At 39.7% G+C, this 12868-nt stretch overlaps 1 protein-coding gene and 1 pseudogene across 1 annotated transcript in view; both read left to right on the top strand.

Moving 5' to 3' along the window:
• The window catches only part of LOC107557881 (condensin complex subunit 1-like), a 25864-nt gene extending 16347 nt beyond the window's left edge, over positions 1-9517 (top strand). The window contains exons 19-32 of the mRNA XM_016241455.1: positions 4917-5049; positions 5321-5396; positions 5807-6010; positions 6259-6416; positions 6525-6633; positions 6802-6925; positions 7280-7435; positions 7629-7806; positions 7910-8004; positions 8089-8169; positions 8521-8704; positions 8814-8970; positions 9077-9184; positions 9297-9517. Of these exons, the coding sequence (XP_016096941.1) occupies positions 4917-5049; positions 5321-5396; positions 5807-6010; positions 6259-6416; positions 6525-6633; positions 6802-6925; positions 7280-7435; positions 7629-7806; positions 7910-8004; positions 8089-8169; positions 8521-8704; positions 8814-8970; positions 9077-9184; positions 9297-9376 (1843 nt within the window). The 3' untranslated portion in view covers positions 9377-9517. The remainder of the gene's footprint in view (positions 1-4916; positions 5050-5320; positions 5397-5806; positions 6011-6258; positions 6417-6524; positions 6634-6801; positions 6926-7279; positions 7436-7628; positions 7807-7909; positions 8005-8088; positions 8170-8520; positions 8705-8813; positions 8971-9076; positions 9185-9296) is intronic.
• Positions 9518-11077: 1560 nt separating this feature from the next.
• Positions 11078-12868, top strand: part of LOC107557853 (acyl-coenzyme A synthetase ACSM3, mitochondrial-like) — a 5339-nt pseudogene continuing 3548 nt past the window's right edge.

The raw sequence follows: 12868 nt of genomic DNA, 5'->3' as shown, positions 1-12868 counted from the left end.
ATGTAATACTTTAATAATTGACTTAAGAAATACAGTTCTTTATTTATAAAAAATAAACTAATATTTTCTGTGAAATTCAGTAAGTTAATTCTGTAAAAGTAGTTATACCATTATAATCTTGCCTGCTGGAAAAAAAAAAACAATAGAACCCCTTCCAAAACACAATAAAAAAATGTAATGTATTTCAGGGTTATAATGGGAATTTGTTTGGTTTTAATGTAAACTATAATGGTGACTATTTGATGGATTCTATTGTTGGTATGTAATCTGGCAGATGGCAACCAATAGAACAACAGTAATTCCTATTGGAATAATGCCCAAAACAAAAAGGAATTTTGTAATGGTTTAATGGAAACTATAAGAATTTCTGTGGTTTCTATTGTTTTTTTCAGCAGGGTAATGATACCCATACTGTGCTGCACATTATTGGCAATATTGAGCTGAAGCTTGACTTTGCAAATTTAAAATTGCAATATCTGTCAAAAAAAAAAATCGCAATTTTTATATATTTCCAGTGTAGCAGCACTCATCAAATGATATAATTTTACTTTTAAGTGTATAATTTAAAGTTTATTATTAAGGTTGTTAATTATTATATATTTTGGTTTGTATCTGTCAAAATCCAAAGAAATAGATTTTTCCATGTATTTACCACTATATATTCGCTTAACATTTTGGGGTTGTGTTTCCAGCAAAGTAACTATTTTGATTAATTTAACATCTTATTACAATAATATAACCCACTCTAAATCAAATCTCCGTGTGTGTTTCAGAGAGATTGGTCAGAAGTCAAGTGAGGAACTAGCCAGAGAAGGTTCAGGTGTGAAAGCTTTTTCAAGCTTTTTGTCTGACCTCAGTACTCTGGTACCCGAAACCATGATCCCCAACATCAGTGTTCTCCTTACACACCTGGAGGGAGAGGTACAGTCACATGTTCTCTTTCATCTCTTCTTTCATTGGATTCTTGCTCTGTGATGAGACCAAGGCGAATATGAGCCCATTGAATTAGAGTGAGTTCTCCTGTGTTCCTATTGGCTGGTAATCTTGGCTGGGCAGTGAAGATTTGCTGTCTTGCTGTAAGGGCCTGCCTACATTCAACAAGCCCATTCCTCTGAGTTTTCTATCCTTTGAAGAAATGGGGAAGAAAAGGATGGGGCTTACAGTGTGTGTGTGTGTGCGCGCGCACGCGCGCCCATGTGTGTGTGGGGTCACAGGTTGAATCTGTTCTCTGCTGTAATTCTTTGGGCATTGAGCTCTCTCTTTGGTAATCTGAGGGCAATCATTTAAAACGAAGCTGTGAGTTTCAGAGATTAACTCTTCTTTGAATGTGTGTGTGTGTGTGCTCTGTTAACATGCGGTTTGTGTTTGGACAGAGTCCCAGCCTGCGGGTGGCTGTGTGTGAGGTTCTCGGTGAGGTTCTTGTCCGGGTTTTGTCTGGTGATAAGCTGGGTGATTCTGCTCGTGCAAGTCGAGATCGTTTCCTGGACACACTGCAGGAGCACATCCATGATGCCCACTCACATGTCCGAGCACGTGTGATACAAGTCTATGCACGCATTGTCAACAGCAAGGTGTGTGTGGGTTGTTTTCCCTTTTCTCTTCAACAGAAAATAAAGGGTTTTATTCTTGGATGCTCTAAGATATAATCTCCCCTCCCCCCCCCCTTTCCAGGCCTTGCCGTTGTGCAGGTACACTGAAGTTATGGAGCTGACCGTTGGGCGTCTGGGTGATAAGTCTGTCCATGTGTGTAAGAGTGCTATCCAGCTGCTGGCTGCCTTCATTGCTCATAACCCTTACAGCTGCAAGGTACAAATATGCTCAATTAAAACATCTGGTAGATGCATTTACCATTCTAAAAAAAATTTAATACTTTTATTCAGTGAGAACTCATTCAATATTCACAAATATTTAGCAGTACAACTGTTTCAACATTGATAAGAAGGATCATGTGACAAATTAATCTTACTGACCCTAAACTTTTAAACACTAGGGTACCTAACTATTTACAGAGATCAAATGCACCTGCTTTTGTTTTCGCCATGTCAAGTTGAGCAGTTTGGACCTGAAAAAGCCTCTGGAAAAAGAGATGGCCAAATTAAAAGAGATGAGAGACGCTCAGAAAGAGCAAATGCCCGGTATGTTTCTTTTCTAATTGAATTGCTGCTTTCAGTCTTTTGTTCTAGTCTGCCTGGAGTCACTATCACTGGCACTGCAGAAATTGTTTCCAGCTGTAAGATTTTAGATTTGTGTTTGTAGTTGCAGTCATCACAGCAGCTGATCTTTGGGATGCGATGAAGCCTGAGGTAGAGATGACCGTGAAATCACAACTGGAGCCTGGCAGTGAGGAAGAGGAGGATGAAAAAGAGGAGCAGACAGAGGGAAAGGAGGAGAGAAGCGACAGAAACACTGCTTTACAAATCGCACAGCTTCTCCGGGAAAGCAAATACAGGTTAGTGTAAATTAAAACACAAATATTCTCATACCCTTACTTCTGCACACAGACATGCAATGTGTTTAATTGTTTGTAGGAAAGCTGTTGGTCTGTGCATGCGGGCTCACTCTCTGTTCCCAGAGTCATCGTTTTTCTCGGATCTAGCCGACTTAAATGCAGAAACCCTCATCAACACACTTGCAACACTTTTCAAGGGTATGTGTTACTTCGAATAGTCTTCTAAACTTCTACATTAAAGAATTTTGCTCCTGCACTGTGGAACTTGTTCATGGTCTCACCTGCCTAGATTAGATGACAGGATTCCTAGTCCAAATAATAACATGAGTTGTGTTTGATGTGCATCTCTCTTCTCTCAGGGCCAGAGCAGGAGACACCTGAAGCCATGTCAAGCGATGCTCCACCCACCCCACAAAAAGAGGGTGGAGGGAATGAAGGTGGAGAGAGCGAACTGAAGAAGCAGGAGATGTTGGTTCAGTACTTGAAAGACACCGAGAGCTTTGCTCTACAAGTAGAAAGAGCCATCGCTGTCATTAACAACATGCTGTACTGGAAAACCACTACTGGTAATTACTATAAACTAAATGACTGTCTGGTTTATATTAAATCTGCATGAAGTAAATTCAACCTATTTTCTAAATGCGTTCATTTCATCCATTTACCTTTTAATCAAAATTATGTAACTCGATATTCTGGAGAAACAAGACTTCTCTTTCGTGACACATGCCAAACTTCCCCAATCATCTAGTCCACTTAAACCCCTTTCTTACAATTGACTGCAAGGTCTAATTCAACTCTGCCTCCATCCAGTTAACAACCGGTGATTAGAACCAAGTCCCTGCCCAGCATTTTTTTTCCTTTTTTCGATAATTCGTTTTACTCTAATATACACAACAATACAGAAGAAAAGATCTTTGTCTTCATCTGATCTTGTCAATCATGGCAAGGTTAACAATGAGTAGTTTCCTCTGATTGGTCTCGCTCTCAGTTGTGCAGGAGGCCGTGCAGTTCTGTGTCACAGCATTTGAGTTTAGTGTGGCCGACTCCGTGTGTGGAGTCAGAAAGATGCTGCCTCTTGTCTGGTCCACTGATGTCACAATCAAAGATGCCGTCATCCAGGCTTACAGACGCCTGTACCTCAACCCCCCCGGTGACAACACCAGGTCTGCAATCATTTTGATTAATTTCATAAGGATGAAGGAACACAATTTGATATACTGTAGCTCAACTGGCCTTTTGTGTCTGTCCATCAGGGCAAAGGCTCAGACTCTAGTGGATAATCTGTCAGATCTGATGATCGATGTTTCATTGGGGACCGTCCAGTGTCTGGAGGAGATTGTGAGTGTTTTTTGCCCCACATGTTAGCATTCCCACAATTTATTTTTCTTTTGACATTGTGTTTCTCTTGGTGCAGGTCCAGGAGTTTTTCAGCAGTGAGAGTGCCCTGCAGACTTCAGTGGTGCAGGTTTTGTGGGAGAGGGTCTCTGGTAAACGAGAGACTAAAGCACTTCACGGGAGAGCTGCAGTGCTATTGCTGGGCATGGCAGCACGGTGAGACACTCAACTCTTAATGCTTCCCAGATGTCTTAAAGGGGTCATATTATGCGATTTCAAGTTTTCCTTTCTCGTTGGAGTGTAACAAGCTGATTGTGCATAGATAAGATCCCTGACGTTGCAAAGACTAAAGTCTCAAAACCAAAGAGATATTCTTTATCAAAGTTAAGACTCTGCCACACCCCCCTAAAACGGCTCGTTCTAACACGCCCCCACATATCTACCTCCTTGTGGAAATATTTGCATAATGCCGCCCAAATGTTCACGCAAAGAAAGAAGGCGTGGTTTCAGTAACCGCAGTTAGTGTTGAAGCAGCCATGTCAGGGAGACGCTGTGTGTTTCTAGGCAAAAGCACTTTATTTGACCTTCCGAAAGTAGATGCATTTAGGAATCATTAAGATGACTTACAACAGAACAGCAATGCATGTTATGGACGACCGTTTATTGAACCTACACAAAATAATGAACTTTAAAAAAGCATCATATGACCCCTTTAAAATGATTCTGTTGAACTGATTTAATGTCACCTCATAATGAAAATGTTGCCCAATGATGAAACCAAGGCGAATGTGAGCTTGTTGGGTAAGAGTCTGAGCTCTTCCGTGCTCCTATTGGCTGGTAATCTTGGCTGGGCAGGGGAGATTTGCTGCTTTGCTGTAAGGGCCAGCCAACATAAAGCGAGTTCTTCCTATCAAGCTCTTCCTCAGAGAAATGAAGGAGAGATTTGGGAAGGATGATCATTTTGTGTGTGTGTGTGTGTGTGGACACAGGTCGAAACTCAGTTCTCTGTAATGTCCAATGAGCTATGAGCTAGTTCTATTGTAATCTGAGGGCATTCTTGTCTTTTATCATGTTGTTTAAGGCATGGTGTGCATTATTTCGATCTGTAACTTAATTTTTTGTGTGTGTTTAGTGCTGAGAGGGAGGTGGTTCTCAGTAATTTGGACACACTCTGCTCTGTCGCTCTGGGTGAGAAGGTTGCAGAAGATTATCTGCTGGCTCGGGACACACTCATCACCATCGCTAACATAACAGACCATGTGAGGGTATGTATTTACACTTTATGTATATACAAATCAAAGGTTTGGGGTCAGTAAGAATTTAAAAAATTTTTTTCCTGAAAAGTCTGTTCACCAAGTCTGCGTTTGTTTGATTAGAATGCAGTAATATTGTGAAATACTATTATAATAAAAAATATATATTTTAAAATGTATTCCTTTGATGCAAAGTGAATTTTCAGCAGCCATTACTCCAGTGTTACATGATCCTTCAGAAATTATTCTAATAGGCTGAATTGTATGCTCTTGTGTGTCTCAGCAATCCAAGGGTGTTCCCTTTAGGCTTCCTGTGGACCACCATCTCTTTAGCTGTCTGTCCCAAGCCATCGCTGATGGTATGTTCTTTTAGCTCTTTTTGCCATTGTTTACACATCTCTTATTAGCTTTTGGTCTTGGGTAATCTGATCACAAGTTTTGGTTGGTTTCTTATAAAATTCTGTACCAAAAACTTTAAAGGCTTTGCCATACTTTCCCCCAACACATCCTAATTTGTTTTGGGGGGGGGTTTTCTCCATGAGAGTAGATGGTCCTTCGTTGTTTTGAACATGTTGGCTTTTACACTGCAAATGCAAAGTGGCCGCATGTGTCCCATAAAGGGGACATCAGATGCAAAATTCACTTTTACATGGTGTTTGAAATATAAATCTAAAAATCCATTCCCCTTTTTTTTTTTTTTTTTTTTTTTTTTCTGGTTTCTTTCATACGTTTTTGCTGTTTGGTAACAACTGTACCTTCATTTGCTCAGGAGTAGTCCAGTCCGACCCTCATTGGCAGACCTTCATGGAGCAGGCTGTCCGTCTCATCTACTTTCTGGCAGAGTCCCCTGACCAGCTGTGTTCCCGCCTCCTCCAACGGTCTGCTCATCTCCTATTGGAACAAATCACAGAGTGTGGAGAGCCCAACCAATCACAACTGCAGGAAGGCAGGTCTCAAGGCTCTGAGGAGCAAGGTAATGTCATCACAAGAGATAAAAAAAAAAAAGCTTATTTTATAAAGTTTTTGCATACGGTGTAATTGATGTGCACTACTGTAGAAAAAGTTCTACAATTTAAATGTTTTCTATTTGAATATTTTAATGTTTCACTATATATCTTAATTGTTTTTAATCAAATGAATGCGGCCTTGGTGAGCATAAGGGGCCCCTCGACTTGTGTACATTTGTTTATGATTGCGCAGGTAACATTCTTCTTTTTCTAGCGAATTGCGTGAGCTTGGCACAGGTGCTGTCACTGTGTGGAGCTGTGGCCTTCTGGCAGGTGTCTCACCTTGAGAGAAGTGTAAGCTCTGAGCTACGGAGGAGGAGAGGAGAAAAGGAAGAGAAGGAGGAGAACGAGAAGGCACCTGCCAACAAAAAGGTTAATGAAGACAGTCCACTGATCGGTTGTTACCTGTTTTCTGTACAATCACATTTAAGTGTTGCCCAATGCACACTGCTGCCGACTGATATGTGTGTCATTTGCTAGGAGGCTAATGACAGTTGTGTGGAAGAGGAGCTCGGGCTAGTGGGCGCCTCAGCTGAGGACACTGAGGTGGAGTTTATTCGCAAGATCTGTGAGACTGAGTTATTAGCTGGTGAGCCCATCTAGAGAAACTGTTTGCTTCACTATTTTGACACGTTTTAGCTTGGAATAAAGAGAACTAAGTCTTCATAAACATGCATCATAATTTTATGTTTATTAACGTGGTCTTGCCTGATTCACAAAGCACTGATACCTGTTTAACTGTGGTCTCTCTTTGCAGATGGGAACATGTTGAGTGCATTTTTGCCTTTGCTTGTGAAAGTTTGCAGCTCTCCAGGGAAATATTCCCACCCTCAGCTCACCACTGCTGCCTGCCTGGCTCTATCTCAGTACATGATGATCAGGTATATATGCTATTATTTTCTGTTGCACTACTGTTCAAAAGTTTGGAGTCTGTAAGATGTTTCTGTTTTTGAAAGAAGCCTATTATGCTGACCAAGGTTGTAAATGTTGATAGTGAAGTACAATTTAAAATAACTGTTGTGTTTTAATATATTATAAAATGTAATTTTGTTCCTGTGATGCAAAGCTGAATTTTTAGCAGCCATTACGCCAGTCTTCAGTGTCACATGATCCTTTAGAAATCTTTCTGATATTACTATCCCTGAACTTTTGAATGGAAGTTTATTTATTGTATTGTCATATCCTATTTGTTTCTTTAACCATAAAATATAAAAATTCTTTGTCTATTTCTCTAGTCCTGCTGTTTGCAAAGACAACATCCGGCTGCTGTTCACCGTGCTGGAAAAATCCCCACTTCCTGTTGTCAGGGCCAACACAATTGTTGCTCTTGGTGACCTAACAGTCCGCTTTCCCAACATCCTGGAACCCTGGACGCCCAACCTTTATGCCAGGTAGCTCCAAACCAAAAGATAAAACAACCACTGGTCTAGGGATGTTTTGCATAATCAGTTGTTCTAGTTTATTCTAGTTCCTGCTTAATCTATTACATTGCAGTCATTTCATTTTGGGGCACTCCACTAATTTAACCTGAAAGGGTACTGTGTGGTGGTTTGATGATCAGTACTGAAACTGCTTTGCCTTAAGGTTGAGTGATGAGAATGCATCTGTGCGGCTGACTGCCATCATGGTTTTGACCCAGCTGGTGCTGAAGGATGTGATGAAGGTCAAAGGTCAGGTCAGTGAGGTTGCAGTGCTTCTGCTGGACCCTGAGCCACACATCGCCAGCCTCGCTCTCAACTTCTTCAATGAGCTCTCTGCAAAGGTAGCTGTTCCACTGCAGCTCTGCTGCCTCTTTCTCTCATCCCCCTCATGCCTCCTAAAATGAGATTATAACTCTGGCCTTTTTTTTTTTTTTTCTTTTTCAGGACAATGCAATTTACAACCTGCTGCCAGATATCATCAGCCGATTATCTGATCCTGAACGTGGAATGAAGGAGGAGGATTTCAACACCATTATGAAGTGAGATATGATTTATGCTGCTATTGCAGTTTAACTTATTCTGCATGACAAACCATAAATCACTTCTATTTAACTCTCTTTCAGACAACTCTTCTCCTACATCACTAAAGAGAGACAGACAGAGAGTTTAGTGGAGAAGCTCTGCCAGCGATTCAGAACCGCAAAGTGGGTATCAGACACCATATGCTATTTGCTTTATTTTGACCTACACAGTCTCCCAATGGAAATGGTGCTCTAAAAACACCTTTCCCGTTCATCACCAAATCAGAAAAGTTTAACCTGGTTTTAGAAGATTTTTCCATTATTTTGCCTACTTCAAACATGTCCAAAGATAACTTGGGCTGATGTAGTAACACAAAATCAAATTTAAAAAGTCGATGAGAGCAGTTTTCATGGTGCACATGAAAACATTGCTAGAACAACATTTGTGAGATTGGGCTCCTTTATGACAGATGATCAGTATGAAGGACCGGGTCTCCCTCCCTTATGTGACCTTGTCCTTTCTCCTGTTTGCAGGACTGAGCGTCAATGGGCAGATCTGGCCGTGTCTCTGTCCCTGTTGTCTGTGTGTGAGCGAGGATTCAAAAAGCTGCAAGAGTGCTGGGACTGTTACAGTGATAAACTCACTGAGCCTGGAGTCTATCAGCCACTCCTGTCCATTGCAGCCAAACTTCGTAGAAGAGCCAAATCACAGTTCAAGGTACTACATTTGCGAATATGTGGCAGAATCAACGGCATACGGCATACAGCGTGCGCACAGAGCATTGATAGTGACTTGGTGACTGTTGAAAGTAGCTGTGTTTGTTTAGGCGCAGGTTGAAGACTATGAGAAGCGTTTGACAGCCGTTCACACTAAAGGGCTGGAGAATGTGGAGAGCGAGGAGAGAGAACAGCAGATGGGAGACACACAAAGTCAAAACATGCAAACGCCACAGCCACACAAGAGCGTGCGCAAAACCACACGAGGTGAAGAGATCGAGCAAATCGGATCTCACAAAGGATTTCTATTTTATAAATTCATCTCATTGTGTATTTACACAGTTCATAATGCATTCGTCTCTATATCCTTTAGGACGTTGCAAACCAAAGTTAAATGACAGCGACCTCGTAACCCCAAGGAAATCTTGCTCTCGTCCCAAACATGCCATCACCTTCACCAGTGATGAAGAAGAGGAAGAGGGTCAGTCACTTTAACATGATTATCATTTAGTTCTTATTTATTCCATGTTAAATGTGCAGTAAAGCACTGTAACATGTAAATGCTAATTTAACTTTAATTGATTCTTTTTCAGATGCTGTCATGACTGAGAGTGAGACGCCCAAAGTGACAACACCCATCACTCGCACGCGACGCACTCGTCTCAGACACTGAGCACTCTTTTTAAGAATTTCCAGCTTTTTGAAATACCTCTACCATGTAATTTGATTTTAGACTGAGGTCTGGGACTGTCATTTTTAAATGTTTATTTTAGTTTCTATCAAAATGGTATATCTGTGTCTGGTGGTTTTTTTTTATTAAATGTTTTTAAACCACAATGGCTTGTGTGTGTATATATATATATTTTTTTTTATGTTGGTTCAAATGTTTTTGTCATTTCAGTTTTTAATGAACTGCATTTAAAATGGCAGTTTTCACACATGTTGGATTTTAACATGAAGATTTACATGCTTCTCAACTTGAGTAGAATCCATAAAAGAGCATGTAGTGTGGAAATTGAAGGAATCTGGTTGATCTGTTTTAACTGAAGGTGTAGAACGTGTTGGACACGGGACTTTAGTTTTGTAGGCGGTCATTCCTGCTAAGCTGAAAACGTTTAGTGTCTGTTCACGGAGCTGAACTGTGTCTGGGCAACTAATACCACAAAACGTGACTGGTCCGCTACTAATAATTATTAGGTGCCTTTCTTTTTCACTTCTTGGAGCATAATGAAAATAAGGAACTGGCTTTTATTGGTTCACTCAAAAATAAAAAAAGTTTCTTAATTTACGAAACCTTATGTTCCAAAACTTTATTTTATTTTAAATGAAGGCAGTTTTAAGCAGAAATAATAAATAACTGGTATGCCATTTTGTTTGGTGACATTAGTGCAGCAGAAGCACATGTACACTGAATATACTAACCTACTGAACAGTGGTATTATATAATGTAGTAATGTTTATGGAGACTGGTATTATCCCAATTTGCTTAATTCATTTTAATGCCATACAATTATTTCACAATGCCAGCACTTGTGAAATTGTTCAATGTATTGTTGCTGTCTATTACAGAACGGACAGAGGTCAGCTCTGTGGTGGGTGGAGGTCAGATGGAGTTAGGCTTCCACTCCAGAAAACTTAAAAATGTTCTGCATCAGGTGTGCAGTTTGGAAAGGGGATTGCATGTTCCTCGTCTTACCCAGAGTCCCCGAGTGGTGGCTGGTTAATGTGGCATGTCTCTGAACGGGTACAGTCTCACAGCCCTGCTCAAACGGACTTGTTCGGCATATGCTAAGAGATTTTCAGGATTCATTCACCCTTGTTCGGTTTCCCTTTCCACTGGTTCATTGTTAGGGTTAAACTTTAATCTACTTTTGTTGATTCACACTGCTGGGGAAACGATGTTAAGTTTAGACCAGCCTAGAGTTGAAGTGTGTAATTTTAAATGGTTAAAATAAATAGTTCTCTAACAGATATGCTGACAGTAATTTTCATGTTATGGCTGATAACCAAATGGTGGCAGATATTTACCTTCCATACTATTTTGTCTAAATAAAAAATCAATCGTGTTTTGAATGCTGAATTAAAGCATCACAATATTGTAATGTACAGTATGCAGCAGGCAGTGCACTACTTAACCCTGGGAATTCTCAATTTGTGTCTAGTTATGTATATTACTTGAGCATCAAATCAGCATATTAGAATGATTTCTGAAGGATCATGTGACACTGAAAACTGGAGTAATGATGCTGAAAATTCAACTTTGCATCACAGGAATCAATTATATTTTAACATATATGAAAATAGAAAACAGCTGTTTTAAATGTTATTAATATTTCACAATATTGATGTTTTTACTCTATTTTTAATCAAATAAATGCAGTCTTGGTGAGCAAAGGAGACTTCTTATAAAACATTTTTAAAAATCTTAAAGACCCCAAACTTTTCAATGGTAGCATATAACTGTGTGTGTGTGAATTCTTAAGGTACTGGCTGGATCTGACTGAGCAGGATGTGTTTTGGAACATGTCGGACACAGGTTGGGCCAAGTCTGCATGGAGCAGTGTGTTTGTTCACCACATGCCACCTTTTGATACAAGTACAGTTCTCAAGGTACTGGAAGATCACTGGTCCATTCTTGACTGGAATGTTCTGCTTCAAAGTTAAGAATTGATTCTTTCAAAACTGTGCTTAATGCTGTATGAAAGTGTTTTTTATGTTAAAACAAAAACCTATAACACGTAATTAACTATATATTTTGTTGATTTTTGGTATTTGTTGAACAGTGCACATTCTGGTAACACTCCTGTTTTTCTCCTGGCAGACTCTTAGCAGCTATCCCATCACCTTCTTCTGCACGGCACCAACAGCCTTTCAAATGCTTGTACAGGACGACATATCCAGGTACTGACTGTAACTGATGCACTGTGATGTATTTGAATTCAAATGAATTCTCTTTTAGCTCTATCTTTACACAGGGTGTCCGCGGGTCCTTAAAAAGTCTTAAATGTCTTAAATTCGGATTCGATGGGTCTTAATTATTTTTGGTCTCATTACGGCTCAAATATCTTCAGTCTGACCGTGACGGAGCTAATGACTTTACAATCAATGGACAGACCCGCGGCAAGTTACTGCGTCATCAGAGAGAACTGCAGTAAGTTCACAGAATACAAGCTCGCGCTGAGGCTCGCTCTGTTTGACTCGAGACTTCAGAACAAACGAGCGTGACAGCACACGTAAACTCAGAAGAAGCACACTGAGGTAAAAATTCTAAATGTTTAGTTTATTCATAACATGATATAGTTAACACCATGACAAGTGAGCTATTTTACTCAATATTCTCACGACGCAAAAAAAAAAAAACATTCAAAACACCTACAGAGTGCACACGTTACGTGAAGTCTAGTGCGCTCTGCCTGATCACTGCATGATTCAGTCTATTAAAATACATTCAGAATTATCACTAATTCAAGACATGGGGGCAGAAAATGTGTATATTTATACTCAAGTTCACACGGAAGAGTGCCTTTTTTTCTCAAAAAATTACCATATACAAATGTGATATTGATTTTTTACAACAGTTCAATAAACTAGAAGTTTTATTAAGAGACTTAGGTTTTAGACACCATATTGCCTGTTTTTGCACTATTTCGCCAACAAAAATAATTCCAAACAAAGCCCCAGCGCTGTTCTGCGTTTCTGAGCAACATGACTGATTCGTTCCTGAATGAATCAACTGTTTAAATGATTCGGTTCAGTCGCAATGACTCACTTATTAACAGTGACTTACTGCCACCTACTGGCGCTTTTCATTTCACATTTGAAGTATCTTCATTTTTTAAATGATTTCAAATATCAGTATTCAATGTTTTATGTTTAATATATCAAAACATTATTTATGCATTTGTAGCTGCAGGTTAAATGCATTCATGTCCTGCATTAAACGGTGTGTAAACGCATCTAAATGCCACTTCAGATGCAGCTTATGTCTGGATTCCAAAGATGAATTTGGTTGATACTGATTTCATTTGCTTGGTAACAGCCCAAATGTCTTATTCTTATTCACTGATTAAATGTAAGAATTTGACTCAAAAGATAATGCACACTTATAGAAAAATGGCTTTATAAAGGTAAAATGCCCATAAAAGGTACAAATCTATTTAAACTT

Source organism: Sinocyclocheilus grahami, unplaced genomic scaffold (assembly GCF_001515645.1).
Source record: "Sinocyclocheilus grahami isolate Dianchi unplaced genomic scaffold, SAMN03320097.WGS_v1.1 scaffold622.1, whole genome shotgun sequence".
NCBI classification, from domain to species: domain Eukaryota; kingdom Metazoa; phylum Chordata; class Actinopteri; order Cypriniformes; family Cyprinidae; genus Sinocyclocheilus; species Sinocyclocheilus grahami.
Note: the sequence above shows the minus strand (reverse complement) of the source record. Positions and strands in the feature narration are given on the sequence as shown.